Source organism: Chaetodon trifascialis, chromosome 9, assembly GCF_039877785.1.
Source record: "Chaetodon trifascialis isolate fChaTrf1 chromosome 9, fChaTrf1.hap1, whole genome shotgun sequence".
Taxonomy (NCBI): Eukaryota; Metazoa; Chordata; class Actinopteri; order Chaetodontiformes; family Chaetodontidae; genus Chaetodon; species Chaetodon trifascialis.
Window position 1 is genome coordinate 18625568 of NC_092064.1, and position 20440 is coordinate 18646007.

A 20440-nucleotide genomic window follows, 5' to 3' on the forward strand; every position below is an offset into this window, starting at 1 on the left:
TTTGTTTTTGAGTTATAGCCTGTGTCTCTCTCTCAAAGGTCACAGAAGTACCCTTGTGGCTGCTAAAGCTAATATTGAAGCTAATATTGAAGCAGTTCCATGTACAATGCAAAGGTAAAGATAGTGACACGGTGGTCAGACAGAGAAAATGACATCTATCCACCAGAGGGGGGCGGTATAATCAAACTGAAGGCGCTGGGTGTCACTGGAGGAGTTGTATTCAGAAACTTGAAGGTGAATTACATTTATCAAAATTAAGATTTTCTCAGGATGCAGCCCAGAAAGGCAGATATTTGAAACTTCATCCAAACTTTGTTTTTAATTTGTTTTTCATTCATCAGATGATTTATTAATTTAACCTTTCCTGCACAATATGCCGCTTGAGGGATGTTCCACTGATGGTGCTTGAAATTTGAGATGACAATTGTCATTTGCGTCATCTTTTGTTCGGGATTCATATAATGATTTCCATAAATCCTTCTCTTGTTCCTTTTGTTAACTTTGGGTCAGAGGGCGTGTGCGTGGGACGAGGACGACGCTGACTGGAACAAGGAGAGATCTGGTTTCCAGCTCATACAAAGAATATCCAGACAGTTATGTGGCAAAACAAATGTTCCACTTGCCAAGTTAAAGAATGTCTTTATTGCATTTACAGCCTATTTTACAGGTATATAAAAATGAACAAAACATACCACATATAGCCAACTATCCGATGCCATGTCACTCACCACACTGTATGCAAACCTTGACAGAAATGTTATTCTTGTCAAAAATTTTATATCACGATATTACACAGTAGCTTAACTAAAACTTCTAAATTGAAAAATTTCTACTTATTTAATGTATGTCTCAAAGACCAGAGAATCATAAATAAATCAAAACTACAGGATGAATTCAGTTACTTTGCTACAAATGGAAGTACAACCTTAAAATGAAGAAGTGGTGACAGGGAGTGCACGTATCAACATACAGTCAGTGAGCACAGCTTTGAATATTGTGGCCACAGTTTGAGTTTTCTGAAGGCACTTTGAAACTCAGTGTGGAGGTACCGTGATCATATTACAGTGTTATATTTATAAGTTATAGTCTTCAGTGCATCAGTAGACTTGTTACTTGAATTTTCTGCGCTCGCAATAACGTCAAGTAATTCTCGCTTTCCACTTAAAGTGCTCGTATAAATCGATGTACGGTAGGAAGAAAAGCACATAACCTGTGCTGTGAAAAGGTGCAGTTGCCCTTCGATGTGGACAAACATCAGATCGACTGAATCAGCACCATTGATGCATTAAAGTCCTGCACTTTGCATCATTTTTACAACATTGGTGGTATTAACCTGAGGCTTCACACTGACCTCTGCAGGGTTTAACCTGTCTGTCACCTTTCATTACCATATCAACCCTCATCATTGCACACCCAAAATTGTAGCACACAGTAATCAAGTACATTATGTCTGCCAGCCTGGTCTTCACAGTTAAAACAGTTTGTACTCTTATTGCTAAACCATCATGTCAATGGCAGTGAACAAATTTTCCATTTTAAATTGATAATAATCTTGTTTTAAAGACACAGGAACCAGTGGTTTGGGTCTGTCAGATTACAACACTGAAAGCTTAAAACATCCCAGACAGGCCAGCGGCACATACCAAAGCAACGTAAATATACTTGTCCCCTGAGATAAGAACCTGAAATGGTACAAACCACACCTAAAACAAGTTTGTGTGTGCGTGTACACGTGCAGTGTTTTTGCATAAGGCTGTGTTTAACAGTTAATCTGCATTGCTGCTGTCATCGATCTTCATCTTCCCCTTTCTGTCTCTCAGTAAACCACATGGAAACAAAAGCCTTCTTTTAGTTTCAACGTCTGTCCAAGCCGCACTGGACTGCAGTCTTGTGGTGGCTGCTTCTCATGATGGAGGACCTCAGGGGTTTTTCTGGAGGGATGAAGTAAAACGTCCGTTTAGTATATGTTTTGCCAAGTAAAACCACTACTACTACTGCTTGGAAGAGCTAGTGAGTGGAGCTCACTAACAGACACTTACGTCAATGACTGTATGAATCCAGCTTAGCATCTCTTCAGTGCTGCAGTAGACACCTGGTTTTCTCACCTGGCCACATCCGATGCCCCAGCTCACCACTCCTACCAGATACCACCGAGAGGAGGTGAAGTGCACCAAAGGACCCCCACTGTCCCCCTGGGATTCATAACAGCACAGTAGTATTTTGATATCCAATGCATCCATATTGTTAGGCTTTAAATGTTTTTGTCAGTGGTTTGTTACCTGGCAGGCATCCACTTTCCCCTCCAGGAAACCAGCACAGATCATCCTTGGGGTGATGGAGGAACCATACACTGCGGGCCTGGCACAGGTATCCCAGGCTATGAGAGGGACGGAGGCCTTCTGAAGTGAAGGATTAATTTTACCTGAAGAAAGAGCAGGGATGTAACGTTTGAGTTATAGGTAACCTCAGAAGAGTTGTCTTTTTTTGTTTGTGAGGTGGCAGTTGATGATGATGATGATGATGATGACAGGTAGTGTAAAAGGTTTCTCACCGTATTCCTCCAGGTATCCCCAGCCAGTCACAATCATGGCGGCTCCGGCTTGAAGGCCGAGGGAATGAGGAGGTAGACAAACTGGCCTACGGCTCTCTGAAAGACAGGCGGCATATTCATTTTTAAAATGTTTGCTTTTGTCATGGCTTTGGCAGTTGAAAAGTAGAGTTGTCATGTGGTCACACTGGCTGAATTGAATGACTTTTTTCAAGTACATTCAATGCAGTGTCTGAAGCAGGGACAAATTTCTTGTACGTGCACACATCTACAGTGAAGAGCCTGCTGTTTGACATGTACACCAGTAGAGGGCAGTAGAGTAAAGCCTACTGATTATACTGTATGTCTGTACTTGCTCTTATCAGGACTGTTCAGGTTTAAATTTCAACTACAGACCCTTCACTGTCAATTAACTAATATGCTCATAAATCTAATCAATCATTAAGGGGCAGTGATTTCTGCCTGTGTGCTTTTATGAGTATTAAATTGAATTCTGACCTCCCACACTGATTGGACTGCTGAGTCTCATCAGAGCTATGTCATAGTCGTTTTGAGCTGGACTGTAGTCTCCATTCACGATGATCCTGTCCACATAGGAACCTCCCAGCGTACCCATGTATGTCCGGCCTGATACCACTCTCCAGCGACTCACCTGCTTTTTACTGTTGCAAGACCCAGAAGAAGAGAGCAAGGAGGGGGATGTGAGCACGTATTAGATGTTAGCCACAGAGGAAGTTCAGTGGAAATGGTGTATATGCAAACTGTACCGACCCAGCAAAGCAGTGGGCAGCAGTGACAACCCATTGCAGTGACACCAGAGAGCCTCCGCATACATGGTTGCCTCCCATCTGCAGGCTAACCTGCCAGGGCCAGTCCTCAATGAAAGCATCTGTACCCCCAACAATACGGTCCTGAGAGCCCACCTCTCCACAGTCTGAAAAGCAAAGGTCTCTTGTTATTTTCAAAAAGCATTTTCTTTACTGTGGTTCACATCAAACTACCTTTCATCTTAGGCTTTGCTGATTTATCCATCTTAATCCTTCTATTGACACAGTAAAGGTTGGACAAGTTTCTTTCCCCCTTCATGATTTGTCATAAAGGACGAAGTGAACTAGTCTGTCACGTGATGCACAGAGAGAGTTTTTCTGCATGTGTGAGCCTGTTATTGTGAAACTGGTCACACAGCTCTGCCTCGTTAAAAACTGTAAACAATGTGGCTGACTGTGGTTGTTTTTCGGAACAAGAAAACTCACCTGAACAGGACAAAGATACCACAGATCCAGATTTGCATTGACTGCTGTTGGGGGGGAAAAATCAAATATTTAGAACTACACACAAACCTCAATTAGTTTGTCAAACAGACAAAATACACAGTGGCATGTTGACCTAACTGACCCCTGTTTCTGTTCTGCCCTCTCGGAGTGAAGTGTTTTGTACACTTTCATGGGGGATTAGACAGAGAGGGAACAAAAACTGTGGAAGTTTTTGTCTTTTAGGAACAGAAACTATGAGAAGGGTACTATCAGGCAGGGGGGAGCATTTAAAGCTGAAAGAGAAAATAAATGAAAGATTTTTTAACAGAGATAGGAAGTGGGAAGGAGAGAAGTGTATAATAAGCATCTAATTTTCCCATTGGATGACATATGTGCTGCCTTGCTCACCGGTCAATGGTAGCCTGATGTATGGGTGTGGTCGTATTCCCCGGCCTGACAGCTGTGAATGGTCCAGGTTTCAGGGAAGATTGCAAAATGGCCACTGGGATACTGGTACTACGAGGTTTACTGGTAAGAAAGAAAACAGAAGGGGGACGATGCAAGGCTTGATTTCTGATAACCAAAGCTTTAAATGTACACAGTCTATTGATCCTCGGTGGGTGTGAACTCACTTTGTGTATCCCAGTTGCTTGCATGCCGTCTCTGTGTGCTGCTGGGTCCAGTCCTCACCGCACACACTCCGCCAACCTGAGCCAGGACTGTACACCTGCAGGACATTCTGAGCTGACGTGAGACGCACTGGAGGGAGGAGTGGCACAGAGAGGAAGAACAGAGGAGTCATTTTATTTCCTCGAGCTTTGTTTTTGTGATGCCCAAGCGAGACCGAGTCGAGTGTTTGCTTTACCCGGATAGGTGGTGTTGACTTTAAGGCTCGCCACGCAATTCATTTCATCCTCTCCTTTTGCGCAGTCCTCTATCCCGTCACATGCTTGGTCTATTGGGATGAACTTCAGCGAATGCTTGCAGAAGAAATATTTGCTGTCAATCAGCTGCTTTACTGCAGGGGAAAGAGGTGGCACATTGGAAGGGCAGAACTCAGGTTAGAACAACATTTTGCTTGGATGATCTGATAAATGGTCACATAATCTTGTCACGAAAACACCTTTGGAAAACGTGTGTCTCTAGTATGACTGATATAGAAATAGAAACATGATGCCATCCTGTGGTGTATGTGCATTTCCTTGAAGGAAGAAAACTACTGTCAGGAACTGTGACTCACTGAAGTACACTGCGGTGACCAATATGCCCAGAAACACCACAACTGCCAAGACAGTGAGCACCACTGCCTTCGTCTTGGACGCCTTATTTTTCTGAGTCCTTGGAGCCGTCATGGGCTTTCTGTGGCGACCTGGCTTTGGAACCACTGGGATGAAGGGGGGGGGGGGGGGCAAACACGTTCTTAGTACCATCTAACACGATACTTTCCATTCCACGATACACATTAGCGTGAAACAGCTCACCTGGTTGCCTGGGATTCAACGGTCTTGTGCTTTCTTCAGGCACCTGGACGACTGCCTGAGGAGAGAATAACAAAGATGCTTTAAACAGGATGAGCACAGGTGTCGAAACAACAGTGTGCGTTGCATGGCTTGAGAGAAAATATAGTGTGTGCGTGTAGGTGGAGGTTTAGGTGATTGTGTAATTGTGTGTGTAGGTTTCAGTGTGTTTATCTAAAGCTGTCATCATCTGTTTGCATGTGACTTTTTGTGTTTCTCTCCAGGTGGCTGTCCAATTATATGTGAGAATAAATTGCACCTATCTGTCCAAAAATCCTGCAAAGCATAGAACAAATGAACCATGTGCAAGACAGGTGTACAATACAATGCATACCCATGGGAGGAGCCACAACAGATTACCCATCATGCACACATGGAACATAGTGTCCCACTATGAATTGTCACATTACACCCATGTGCATATGTCAGCCGCTCCATGTGCTGCAGGCAGTTCCCATAATCTGTTGTCTGACAGACCCCACCACGAACGGGATCCTATGTGAATGTACAGGATCCTGGGGTGTAGTGTGGCAGGGTCTGTTGGGACCCAATGAGTCCTCCATTCAAATGAAACTGATACTTTGGAGACAGGACAACCTGTAAGGATGCAGGCTGGTACAGTGAGAGGGGTGGCTGCCCTCAACCACAGGACCCAGTTTAAAGCCCCATCCTCTTGTATCCTTGAGCAAGATATCAGCTGCATCCCAGTTGCATAATTGCATAATGAACATTTCAGTCTGTATTGTGTGCGTAGCATGTGGGATAGATTACAAAATGAATCATAGTCATTATGTCCCAATAGAGCAGCTCCAATGCGCTCATGTTTGTAATTTTCCCTTCAGATTATTTTCACCTGAAAAATTCAAATGAGGCTTGAAAGGGTAAAACATTTGTTTGATAAGAAAACAAAACAAATATCTATGCAGCAGAAACATGTCTTTTCTCCTGCTTTTTCATCATCTTGCAACCCTTCAGATTTACAGTATCTTGTGGCCCCATGCTCGGCCCTGGCCTGGCTCCATGATGGGAACCACTGCCCTGAAGGACACGGCCCATGATGGCAGGTCCTTCCAAAGATCTAACCGAGACTTACATCCCTGATTAGCTAGTTTAGTCTCATTAAAGTCAAGTATTTGCATTTCATGAACAGGAAGTTGCCCTGAAATATTTGGGAGTTGGCTTATTGGCTGTGGCCAGGGGTCTGACAGTCAGTTTGGCCCTTTCAGTGGAGTGACAGGTCGGGGGTGTTATCTTTATTTCATAGGGACAGATACACTGTACACATGCACCTGAAAAAACGGCATCTAAAGCAAAAATCAAAGCGTTAATAGTGGCTCCTAGTTTGCGACACCAGGCCTTAGAAGGGCTTTTATGAAATTATGAGATTAAAACGGTGTGATAAAAAGAAAGTAGACTCAGTAATGTCACAGCAAGATACAATAAGTCCCAAACCTGCTGCTGACTGGCCTCTTTGAGGATTTCAGCAGATGGTATATACAGTTACTGAGTGATGGCTTGAAGAACACTTTCGCCTACCTGCTGTTCTTCCTTTGTCTTGTTCTCACAGCTTTCCACCCATTGTTTGAACTACAAACATGCTTACAGTATGCAGTTTGGATGTTTCTCGATACCTTGTGTGGTTAAAAAAACATGTTTTGCACATCTTTGATGACTAAATGAGGACTTGCCAGAACAACAGCTAAACAAAACGGCTAATAGGGAACACTGTCACAGTACATACTGTTGCCTAATTTTCACTTCTGCTTTAAAGTATTCAGAAATTTCCCTAATTTTCATATTGCTGCCAGGCTCACTCTGCTGCAATTACTTCAATTAAAGGAAGTGCTCAATAGAGATGTTTTGAAGGCGCCTCCCTGTGAAAATAACGGCTGATGCGGCTGTTTCATGTCCACTTTGAGCTCTCGTCAGTCAAATACGAGGAACAATTAAAGTGTATATACTCTATGAAGAGAGAGGGGAATGTTTTTTTTGAGGAGGGGGGTGGTTGGGCGCTTGGAAGCTCCTTGAGACACTCTTACATAGGACAGCAATTCAAATAATCATGTCCATCTTTAAGCATAAAAGCTGCATACGTCAAACACCCAGACAGTTTGGTCTTTACTCTGCATGTTGTGTCATCAAATCTCTATCAGATTTCTCTTTTCTGAAACAAGGAGTGTTTCATTTGTGTGCATTAAGCCCTGCAGCATCTTGGCATGTAACATAATGTTGTACTCACTTACAGTAAAAATGCTTTTTTTTGTTCTGTATAGTTAGTTTTTTCTCTCAAATTCCCCAAGACTGAGATGTCATCAATTTTCAGTCACACTGATGCCAAACAGTACAACACATGGAGCCTACAATAATCAGATTTGCATAACCAGCATACCCCGTGTATAACAATAACTTATTTTTAACATGCCGATTAATACACGCCCTCCAAAAAAATCAGAGATACTCATATGAGTATGAACTGAAAAATAAAAAAAAAGAAACAAGGTCATCATCATCTGATAGCATACAGTATGAATTAAATGAGTGGGAGAGGACAGTCGGCGGGATTAAGGAGACGGCACAAAAATGGGAGGTCCATCCAATCTGGGAAACCAGAAAGATGACTAAAGAAAGTCATGTGACTGAGAGGGGACAGACACATACCTGATCTGTCCATGGTATCTGTTCCTACCATGACAGACAGTCTGGTGATAGTGGCCACTGGAAAGCACAATCATGCTGCATTTGCCAAGCATGAGCATATCTATTGTCTTTGACTTCTGCATCATCATCTAACATGTTTTACCTGATTTTGTTTGAGTCAAACTGACCCATAAAGTGGACTCCAGCCAGTTAACCCAGTGCTAGTGGGAACTGCTGGAGTGAAAAAACATAAGTGGGTCAGGCTTAATTGATACAGGCCTTGACATGGTAAACCTTTTGTTCAAACGAGGTGTTCCCCTCGCTGCTTCTCAGCTTTGTTGGATTATATTCCTCACGACTGAAACGGTCACAAAAGGGCTTCTGAGGAACTATGCACTGCACGTTGGACGAGCTTTAATCAAAGGCGGAGATCTAGACCAGTGCAGTTTGCGCATGTTTAGAAGCACAAACAAGCATATTTATGTGGACAGAAGTGCACACTAAAGTGAGTGCGCTCAGTAACACACGAGCAAGCCCACACACATATACATCCATTACCTAAAACCACTTATCCTTTGGATGGTTGTGGGCTTGTCTCAATGTGAGGGCTGACACATGGAGACAAACAACCATTCACACTCACATCTACAGAGCCGCCAGTGAACCCAACCTGCACGTTTTTGGGCTGTGGATGAAAGCCTGAGGGAAACCCACACAGACACAGGGCGAACATGCACAGGAATCCCACAGCTGGCCGGCTCAAACCCACAACCTTCTGCCTGTGAGGCAACAGTACTAAACACTGTAACACTGTGCTGCCAGCCACATGCATTTTTGAAGATTTTGCTATCTAGTCTGACCTACAGGTAACTGTGCTTTCCACACAAATCAAATAAAACTGAGTATCAGCTGGAATCAGCATGAACTGAACATGTTCCTACCTCCCTGCTCCAGTAGCTGCTGCTGATCACACACCTTTTACTACACTCTATATATAAAGCACAAGGCAACATATATCAGCTATAGCTGTGCTACTGTAAAATACTCCATTTAGTTGCACACAGCATTTCCAACATGCAAAACTTAGCTGCTACACTGGCTGAATACAAGTTAGCAAACAGTTAGTATGACATTTGTACCACAGCATGATAACAAACATGTTACAGGATACAGGATATGTAGTGATGGTGATATTCAAAATGGCCCCTCCAATGCAAACTGGTGACCTGACTTGCCATCTTCTCAACAAATATGTTGATTCTACTTCTAGTTGGACTCACCCACATGATGTAGTTGTCTTTCTTGGTAAGGCCCAGTTGCACCTCTTCTGACAGTGAACACAGAGCAAACACTGCCCTCCCTCTCTGGAGGTGGGACTCCCCAGAAAGTCACTGTCCTCTGTAAGTCCTCGGTCCTCTTCTTCTCACCCTCCCTCTCCGCTGACTTAAACTACAAAACCCGGCTAGATTCAGTCTCTCTTCTTTCTGTCTCTCTCTCCTTTTCTTTCTCTGGCAGCGTAACTGAATCTGGCTTGAAGGGTGTCTGACTGGCTTTAATAAAGAGTGCTGGTGTGTAGCGTTGTGTTTCGGCGCTCCGCAGATTCAGAGAGTTGTTTGTGAATGACCAAGCCCTGCTGACGAAACAAAACTAAACTGAGGTATTCCAGGTAACCTGACTCTTGAAACCTCCTCTCTCTCACTACCTGTCTCTTCCTACCTGTATGCCCTCCCCAATTTTCCCTCCTCCCATCCCTCCCACTCCAAACCTTTAAGCCCTCTGGACATAAAGCACACCATCTCTGCCTCCTTTTGTATCCTTTACTCTTTAGCTCTCCTCCCGTGCATTTTGCCTCTCAGGTTTTACCCAAACATACACCCACACAGCCAGGCATCTGTACAGATACAAATACATACAAAAGCACAGACGTGGCACAGTGCAGCATGTATGCACACACACACTCACACACAAACCCAGGCACAGCTTGAAGTCAACAGTGGTGTGGTATGGTACGTGTGCAGTACGATGCCCTGAGGCTGAGGTGTGAGTCTTTCTTCACCTGTTTTGACAGTCAAATGAAAAGCCAGTTGGTATCAGTCAGGAGATCCTGTCTGACATCCAACTGTGACTCATGCCATGTCACGTAGCAAGTACTATGACAAATATACGCAATGACCTATTTCTATACAATTGAATTCATTTATGTAACACCAAATCACAACACAGGCTGTTGTCATGACACTTTCCATGTAGAGCAGGTCTAGACCGTATTCCTTAATGACCCAACAATTCCAGCAATTCCCTCATGAGCAAGTGCTTGGTGAGGAAAAACTTCCTTAAAACAGCAGCGACCTCAAGAAAAAGCTCCGGGTTGGCGGCCATATGCCTGGACCTACAAGAGCCTCCAGTCATGCTGCTATCTGTGAGGCTGTGCATATAGGCACAGCAATGTTTTCAGCCAACTGCTCACACCAGCATGCTAACATGCTCACGGTGACAATGCTAACACGTTGATGTTGAATGTCGAATTGCATTAGCAACACAAGTGCATTAGCATACTCCCTATTGCTAAGTAGGACATCACACAAAGTGCAGCAGAGGCTGATGGGAAAGTCATTAGTTTTGCAGGTATTTGGTTATGAACTTAAGTATTTGACAAATTAAAAATGACGTGATGTTCTAGTTGAAAGTCTGGGGACCTCCAGTGTTATTATAATTGATCCTGAGGACAACGTGTATGTCTGTCCTTAACTTTATGGCAGTCCATCGGTAATTGTTGAGATATTTCTGAGATATTTCAAACAGACAAACAGATGGTATTGTGGCTGGAGATGTGATATATTGTAACTAGAAGGAAATTTATTCCACCAAGTCCAAATGCCCTCTCTTGCACAATGGAAAAATAATTCATGTATCCACCACATGATTCAGATCTGCTCCTAATTTCTTCTTCAGCTTGAACTACACCCCTCCACCCAATTTCATGAATATCTGTTATTTTTTTTCCATAATCCTGCTGACAAACGAGCCAGCAAATGATCCAAACTGAAAACATAACATCCTTGACGGCAGTAAATATATTTGAATATGCCTTTAACCTATACTGAATTAAAGTTTAATTGAAAATGGCATTACACATCAGGCAAATGCTTTTTATGGGTCACTGTAAAGCTTACAAGAATGCTGCAGTTGTAGGCACACCTAAATCTGTGATGTAACTGGCCCTGACTAAAAAACAAAACAAAAAGCAAAACAAAACCTGTTCTGACACCACTGATTGGTATAGCAGCAGGTTTCTGTCCTGTGTGACTAACGTGTCAAAGGATGCACTTAATGAACAATTTGGTCACTAGGTCAGTACTTCTAAAAATTGGGCTACTGTGAATGTCATGGGACGCTGAGCAGAGACAACTGAGGGAAAAGACCGGGAGCGCGAGAAAAAAGACTGATAAGGTTGGCTGAAGAGAGAGAGCCATTGTTAGAAGCAGCAGCTGACTGTTGACCTGGACTATTAAATGCAATGAACTTTAAAGCTCACTCCCAAACTTTCCTCATTCATAAAACTTGGTGTCAGAGTACACGGGATATCCCAAAATAGATTGATTTATAGCTCTATAAATGTAGGTGGGTAGGTAATTTAGATTGGTAGATAGATACATAGAGCTTTCCGAGCGGCTCAGGTTGAAGCTGGTTTATTAAGGTTTGCTAACATTAATAAAGTTGACAAGACATTTAGCAGACTCCACCCTGGTATAAAGTCTGGTGTATGACTATTTACAAAATGATGTGGGACAAAAAACAATAAAAAATGCAACTATAGTGTGTGTATATAGTGTACTGTCACCCACTGTATGTGTGGTGGTTTGGAAAACTAGTGTTTTCTGGTGTACTGCAGAGAAATATGGGGCTTTGTTTCCTGTGTCTTCTTTTTTTTGGCAAAGGCTGGACGTGGTTCTCCAGGTGGCCTCTCCAACACAGCTGGGACTCATCACAATCAAGCACAGCTTAAGACCGTGGACTGCAGAGGACTTGTGCCAGATTGTTTCTGCTGCTTAGTGGTATAGTTGGCCGAGGACTAGTGCCTGATCTCCTGTGTGTTTTTTGTCTCGAGCCCCCAGTCCACAACTGTCACCACCCAGTTTCACCTGTGTCTCTCCCACCGTGTGTCCTCAACACAAGTACTCACATCATCGGAGTTCTGTGTGCTCCAGTGTATCCCTGAACTGCTCTCCACCTCAGTGCCTCACCAGCTATTTCCAGGATTCCCCAGCTACTAGTTTCCCGCATACCTGGAGTCTCCTTTCATTATCCATTCAATGAATTCCTAGTTTACCCTTGCCCCCTTGCTGTGTGAGTCCAAATCCTGCCAAAATGCAACAATTATGTCTAGTAAATCACCCATTTTTCATTCCCTCTAATAACACACAAGTGTAACACACATGAATATTATGCAGCCACAGCGTTTATCCTGGCTGACGCGGCTTAGCAGCGGCTGACAAGATGTTTGCACGTGCCACAAAAGAGACGATGAGAGCAGTTCAGAGATCTAATGAATCTATTGTATGCCCTTGTTTGACTCCAGACCTTTATTGTTCTGCCGAGTCAATCTGTTTCATTCTATTCACAATCCCATCAGCTCTCACAGCACGACAGTTAAACACACAGTCTGCATCACACAGATGAAATTCATCTGTTCATTGTTCTTCATTTCTTTGTCAATGAAACCACCTGTTCTCCTGCTAAAACCACTGCTGTTTTCTTTTGAAACTGGGCGCATGGAAAGCTCAAGTACAAGTACTTCCTGAAAAGTTTATGGTCCAGATGGGTTACATATTAACAGATTAGTTTAGGGGTTATTGCTGATGATTTTTGTATTCACACTGTAAATAAGAATATGTGCCAACTGAGAGAGCTGAAGCTAAAATCACTCCACTGAAAGTATTCTCAAACAATTGTATTAGTTATTCTCAAACAACAACTATTTTGGTTCTCACTGACTGGCAAACAATGCAGCAAGAGACCCAAATTCTGTGCAGACTACTGAGAAACCTAAGCAGAGATCTTACTGTGTGATCTTTGATCAGGCTGAAGCATTTCATTTGATTTCAAGACCAATCTTGAACAAAGCAAAGGAAACATGAACATGGTGAAAATCTATAGTCCAATTACAATCCACCTCTCAGCTCTTACTTGCAAAACAGCTTATTAAGTCATATTTAGTTGAACTTAACATGTCAACATAACTTTGGTTATATTATCTAATTAAGCTTAAAAAGCTACTAGCATCAGGCTTAATAAATGTGTTGCATAACCTAATTGACCTTTCCTTCAAAGCATTCGTATCAGACATGTTGATAAGGATGGTTACAATAAAGTTTAATAGGAAACTTAATCAGAAATGGATCAGAGTTCTTTTCCGAGTTGGCTGACCTCATATATAAAAATCATCTACAACAGATTCAGCAAGCCAAAAGTGTGATAAAACAGATGTAAAGAAAAGAATCTTCATTAAACACACAGACACCCAGCAAAATTGTTGGAAAATTTCACATACCAAGATTTTGGTACGCGGCTCGACTAAAAATGAACACATTTGTCTTCAAATTCTGACTGAAGACAGCAGATTTGTACCTGTAATTCTGGAAATTCTAGTTTCAAGCATTAAGTTACTCAGAACCAGTCATAAAATCCCAGTAAGAAGTTGTAATAGCAATTAAGATAATTAAGTCCAAAAAAAAGCTTGAAACAAGTGACAACATGAAAACTGCCTGGTAAGAAGATAAATCAAGACCAAAAACAGGCACATGTGATTCAGGATATTTCATAGATTAGATTCACATTTTGCTGTGCATCGTTCCTCATTTCCTCACCTGTAACGTAGTTTCCTCCTTGTTAGAAAAGCATCTGAGGTTTAGTGAACAAGCTGGTTGAGAGACGTGTTTTAGTGTCTGAAGTTCAGCATCTTCCTCTGAGGAATTCCTCATCTGACCTTTTATTTGTTCAACAGGGAACACCCTTCACGGTTTCTTCACCCCACCTCTCTGCCGTCCATTTCCACAGCACACAAAGTATCTCAGTCTGTCTCTCTCTCTCTCTCTCTCTCTCTCTCTCACACACACACACACACACACACACACACACACACACACACACACACACACACACACACACACTTGCACCACCCCAATTTCCCATCAAAGTCATTACACCAACATCTCTCCACCCATCAAGGCACCTGAACGCTCCACATTTTGTGAAACCTGAAGCTAGAGACAGGTTAGGGGAAGTGCTTGAAAAATAACTGGTTAATAATTAACGCCGTAACATTTCACGTTCCCTAGGCTCTAAAGAATGTAAGTCCTGCCAGTGTCATCTGGGAAACACACGTTTTTTTAAACAAAAACTGGTTTTGTTTTTTGAAAATGGAGCAAATATTGTTAAAAATGCTTTAAATTTGAAAGAAAAGCGGCTCAAAGTACTGTTACAGTCAGTTATGTGATATGCTTTGGGTCAAATAGATTAATGTAAAAAATGGAACTTCCTGGAAATTTCCTGGATAAAGGACAAAACAAGACATTCAAGCACCACCAACAACGTCTGTGATAATACATAACAGGCATTCACACTGCAGCATGAGGTTAACTGTGATACAAAACACAAAGCACTTTATATGGTTTTATTGTGTCAACCGACACCTGCCTCACCTGACTGACAACTTTAATTGACTGGATTTACATTATGAGGAGGCGCTTGTGCAGCTTCTGCTGAGAAATGTGAAATATATCACTAGTTAGGCAACATAAGAAGGCAGCATGCTTTTGTGGCAATTATCAAGCGGCACTTCTGAATGGTGAGGTGACATTGTTTCCTGTTTACTGTCACTGCTCACCTCATGAACACACAGACTCACATGCACAGTATGCACTCACTGCATTTGTACAAAATGATGTTGACCCAGTTTTTCTAATTTATATTTTTCATCTAAATGTCTACTTCAATTCTAATATGAAATATGAAATAAAACATCACACTTTGTCAGAGACGCGTGAAACCAAAACTTGTTTTTATGCTTTAGTTAGTGGTGTAGTGATTAGTAGGTGGATTATTTTAGTGTACCACTGGGCCAGTAAGGCTAGCTGTTCCACCCTGACTCCTGTCTTTATGCTAAACTAAGATCCATCCATCCATCCATCCACCCCCCCCGCAATCCCGACAGGAGAGCCTATCCCAGCCGTCAACGGGCGAGAGGCGTTGTACACCCTGGACCGGTCGCCAGCCGATCGCTGGGCACAGCTAAACTAAGATAATAATGCGAATCTAACAAAATAGAAAACTGAATTATATGAAGAAACAATTAGATAAGAGTTTTTTCAGGAAACAAGAAAAATGTATCCTATAGATACAATAAAATCACATGATGAAAGATAACAACAACGACATTGTTCAAGATTCAAATGTCACGTGAATCAACTTTATATCCACACCGCCATGTTTCTATAGCAGCTCAGAACAAACACACCAAACACTGGCTCAAGAGAGGGCCTTTCAAGTTTTTAGTCGGTTGTCCTACACACTTAAAAAGTGAGGTTGGGGTGAGGGGTATTCAATTGGTTGCAATCTGCAAACTCACCTCTAGATGTCACTAAATCCTACATGCTGAACCTTTAAACTTGTGAAGATTTAAGCAGCGGTTGACTCTTTTATGATTATGAAAGTCTCCCTCCTTAAAACATTTAGAAAAATATCTGGAGGATAATGCTCAAAATATCATGCCAAATTTTGGATGACATACTGTGTGTGGCTTTTATAGGCTAATGTTGATCGTGGAAGAAAGATTTCCATTCTTAAACTGTAATTTTCACATCTATGCCCTCAAAATCTGGACGTTCAAATAAAATGGCAGAGAGTAAATATTGTGAACTACATTTTAAATAAGTGTTTTGACTTTAGACTTTAGACTGTTTCTTTATTGATCCCAATTTGGGAAATTATTTTGTTGCAGTAGCAATTAAACATAGAGACAAACACAGAATGTATTCAACATTGGGACATAACCTAAGAGTCTATAGCCATGCTAGCAGCTCTTTGAGGCTGTGCTTTGAGCTGAAGGCTAACATGCTAACATGCGCTCAGTGGCAATGATTACTGTTTTTTAGCAAGTTCAGTGTAGATAAATAACGGAAAGATTACCGCACTGCTGACTCCACACATGTGGTGGATGGAAGGGGGAACTTGAATTTCAGTTGAATGTAGAGACGTCAAAGATTTCTGTCTTTCAGCAGAATTTACCAGTAACAGTCATGTTTATCAGTGTAAGGCAGCAGTAATCCTGGTAAATGGCAGACTCTCTGTGTAGCCTTTAACACATTTTGTGGCTCATGATCTTTGGTGAGACTCATTTTATTGCAGTGCGAATCATCCACAAAGGTTAAATAACAGGAAAGTCTCCACACTGATAACATCTTGTGGATGAGGGGTGACATATCTTCAAGATTCAGATTGTTCAAGCTGATGTCCTTCATACTGAGATGCATTCATTTCATTAAAGTCTGATTCTTAAGCATTGCATGACTACCATAACAACTCGTCTGTGTTGTCATATATTATTCTCCTCTTTTAAAGGGTACAACACCAGAATGTGTCAGAGCAGCTGCCAGGTGTACTGCAATCATGCAAAAAAGTCATGAAAGCTTTCAAAATGAATCCCCAAACTTTCATTATTCAGACCACACTTTCAAACCAGAAGCATGAAAGTGGATGCAGGTGTTTTATTTTAATTCAGTCCTGGAAAAAGTAGGTGGCCACTGTACTCTGAAATACAGTGACAGATTGTGGGTAATTCCATGTGTTCAATGATGCAGGATTGTGTGTCACTCGAAAAAAACCTATCCACCCTACAAACAGCAAGATAGTATCCGCTTAAATGGTAAGGTTTTAATTGTGTGGAAGATATTGGGTTTGTAACTTCTTATGTGAAATGAAAAACATTTACTGTCAGAACATTTTCAATCATTTTTTCGTGGAATTTTCTGAGTCAAAGCACCAGCGCTCCGGTTTGAGTCACATGTTTTGGTACTGTTTCCAGCCCGGGTTAAATTTGGTTTCGTCTACTGTTTGCACCATTATTTTTCAGCGAGGATGGTGAAGAGGTGTAATAACTCAGTCATCCAACAGGGAGTCCCCATGCACCACCTGATGCAGGTGTTACCTGGCTCTCTGTTTATGATTTGTTATGGAAGGAGAGGCTGGCATTGGAGCTGTGGAAGCTGAGGGACAAAAGAAGGGCAGTTCCTAAGTGAAAGGCACTTCATGCTGAAGGCCTGCCGTAGTTTCAAGATAGTTTTCCTAAGTTTCCTGCTGGGTCTCAGTGAGACAGTCATACAACAAGGTTGCACAGTAAAGAAAGGGTTGCTAAGCACGACTGCCCATGTGAGAACGACGGGTCGTCAGATCCACTTTGTTATAACAACTGCCAATGGAGGGAGGGTGGAAGACAGGCATGATAAAGAAAGAAGATGGACCGGTTTTAAAAGAATGACTGGTATGAGCAGACAGACGTAGGTGAAGGAGGAAGACTGAAGAGTTCCCTGTCGTGGCTCTTCACAGTCAAGACAATCCATTTAAGAAAAACTCATGTAAAGTCAAGTAAGCCGGTGGCAGAGCTCAACTCCGAACGGCCAGGGAGCAGAGAAGAAGACAAACGAGACAGAACACATCCTGGCTGTTCAGCGATGGGGAATGATGGTAAGTGGGTGTCTTGTAGCTGAGATGCTAGATTTCACTTCTGTTTACAGTAAGTGTGGTGCACAACTTTCAGACAGTTGCTCATCATAGTGATTAAGTATTTTACTTGTACAACCCCGCTGTTCCTGAATTCCACCAAAATGTACCTTTCGTCTTCGGAACCAGTGTCTTTGAATGCGTTGTTGTGTTGCTTGTTGTGTATTTCACACAGTCATTTAGCTCTGCTTCTTTCTTGTAACTATAAGCTACAGCTTCTTTTCATTGCGTTAGCTGGAAACTTTGAAAATATTAAAAGAGTCTTTTGGCCAGTCACTGTTGTCGTTACTGCATATATTTATACGGTATAGCTGTTGCCTGAAATAAGATAAGTTAAAAGAGTGTATAAAATGTAGAAAGTTAAGAAAAGTCTCCATCTGCTGCTGCTGACACTTTCGCAGTGGAGGACTGCGTCAGCTGTTCACATCATGTGCCAGAACTCGTCACTTCAGCGTCTCTCCGAAGTCTGCTGATGAAAGCAGAGCCAGCATCTTTCCCAGAGATTGATTTTCCAGTCTCATTCCATCAGAGTGAATATTCATTCATAACCAACAGATATATTGATCCAATTAGGCCGAGGCAGCCGGGCAGACGAGTATTTCAGTTGGTAATCATTTATGACAGCAATACGATACCCTGTAAAATCCAAAAAGAACCTTTTTGTCATTCACTTGGCTCGGCTTCTGAGGTGATCTGTGAAAATGTGTTATTCTACGGCTGAAATCTAATTAGCTCCCTGTACTCGTCTTTGCAGCGAGCAGGGTGAACTCAGCAGCAGTGGGGATTGCTGTGGGCTTCGGGATCCTGGCGATCCTCTTCACCATCGCCATTGTGCAATTCTGCTGCAAGTACAAATGCAAAAAGTGCAAAAAGTGTTGTAAGAAAAAGGGTAAGTGGAGCTTTAATGAGTCAATTGAGCCAATGTATTGAGACATACAGATAGGTTTGGTTTTATCTGTCCAGGTTTCAGATACGACTCACCAATTCAAAGAAAGTGAATAGAATTTGTCAAGCACACAGCATTGAAAAATTACAATTAAGAAGTCCAACGGCAACATCTCATCGACCTGACTAATCTCAATAATTCAAAAACACAAGAGCTCCTTTATACTTAAGAAATAGTCTGTACAGAAACTGCTGACTGTGAGTTATCCAGAGAACAGTGATACTGACGATGTATCCAGAATTGCTGCGTTCTCCAAATTTCCCTCAACTTCTTCGTGTTGGGGTGGAGAAACAAAAACATTAACACTACAATATGATGAATCTGTCACGCTGTTGTCATTGAAATGCACATTTCCATTTGTTCCTCTATAGAGCCCTCATTGAAAGACAAAGTGCTGAAGTAAGTGGATTTTTCCTAACAGGCAAAGCCAAAGTTTTCTTTCCCTGTATATAATCGCCTCGTGGCTGTATGTGTAAGCTTTGTGTGTTTGCTCCCTCTGTCCACAGCAAGGTCGGCCTAAAGAAATCTCCTCCTCCCTTCTCAATCAGCAGCATGGTGAAATGACAGTTGACTTGGTGGCACTTGACTTTGCCACCACGACGGCAGGCATACCCCTCGTCTGTCACTTCCCCACACATCATGTCTTGTTTTCAACGTGCCGTCTGTTCCTGTTTGTGTTTTGCTGCTCAATTTCATGGCGATATTTTAACCTGAACACCGAGGAGGGAATTTACGTTACCTTGAACTTTTTGTGTGACATCATGCTTTCGAACCATGTCACCGCCTCAACACTTGAAACTGAAAGAGGGCCACTACCACGCTTCCATGAAAAGCTGTACTTTTCTGCCATTTTAACGTCAATGTAAACAAATGTATTAAAAATACTGTGGAATATGTGTAGTTTCACTCTGTCGGTTTTGCTGTTTGTTCTGAAAATTGTCTCGGTTCTACATGTTCTAGCTTGCGGTGGTGCAAATTTGAGTGTGCACGCACACCACAGAGACACAAATGCACACATTCTGCTGCTGATGAGAACGTTTGAGGTGAGGGCAGAATATCAACAGCTCAACCACAACAAGCAGGCAGATACGTTTTCTTGTAAGCTGCAGGCGACTTCCCTCCAAAGTCACATAACTGCTACCTTTTTGATACTTTCAATGATTGGCGGAAGTTAAATGTCTCATAGTTTTCCCCTTAATGAAACCTAAACATGTTTCTCTACATCTGGTGTTTTTCTGATATGAGCTGCCCACATTAATGTGACAAAGGTCAACTTCTATTTTCAGTCAAAAACAGATATAACTTAGATATGCACAAGATAAAAATAGGATGCGTAAAGTCATATTTTGCAGCGCAGAAACGGAAATGGCAGATGGTCCATTTGTGCGGCTGTGAATTTCTTCCTTTGTAATTACATTAGAGATCAAGACTTTTTATGCCTCATGAAAAGGCAAATTCAAGCTAGTCACTCAAAGTTAAGCAATGTGTCTGTTCCTATGTACGACAAAACACTTCCTGTAAATGTTGCGCAGTTGTGAATCTCCACAAAACTTCCAACAACTTCTTTTAAGCTGGTGGGAAATTACTTCAATCTGTTTTCCAAAATACATATTATGTTTTTCAACAGATTACATGTTGATAAAACCAACATGTAATGTAATGTAATAAAACCATCTGTAGTTAACTATCTGCAGCTGTGCTGATTTGCATTCCCCCCAAGTATGACTGTGCACAGTCTGCATTAACTCATGCTGTGCTCCCG

General features: G+C 42.1%; 1 protein-coding gene across 2 annotated transcripts; it reads right to left on the reverse strand.

The window, feature by feature from the left end:
* Positions 1-622: 622 nt before the first annotated feature.
* Positions 623-9381, reverse strand: tmprss4a (transmembrane serine protease 4a). 2 transcript variants are annotated; one of them, XM_070970675.1, is made up of 13 exons: positions 9240-9381; positions 5283-5337; positions 5042-5185; positions 4667-4819; positions 4434-4560; positions 4210-4329; positions 3802-3845; positions 3320-3482; positions 3047-3210; positions 2552-2647; positions 2280-2422; positions 2040-2192; positions 623-1931 (listed from the first exon to the last, which is right to left on the reverse strand). In XM_070970675.1, the coding sequence occupies exons 3-13, from the start codon at positions 5151-5153 to the stop codon at positions 1920-1922; spliced, it is 1287 nt and encodes a 428-aa protein (XP_070826776.1). In that variant the 5' UTR covers positions 5154-5185; positions 5283-5337; positions 9240-9381; the 3' UTR covers positions 623-1919. The 2 variants fall into 2 exon arrangements, with proteins under 2 accessions (XP_070826776.1, XP_070826775.1); XM_070970674.1 differs by having other exon boundaries at positions 9236-9309.
* Positions 9382-20440: the final 11059 nt, after the last annotated feature.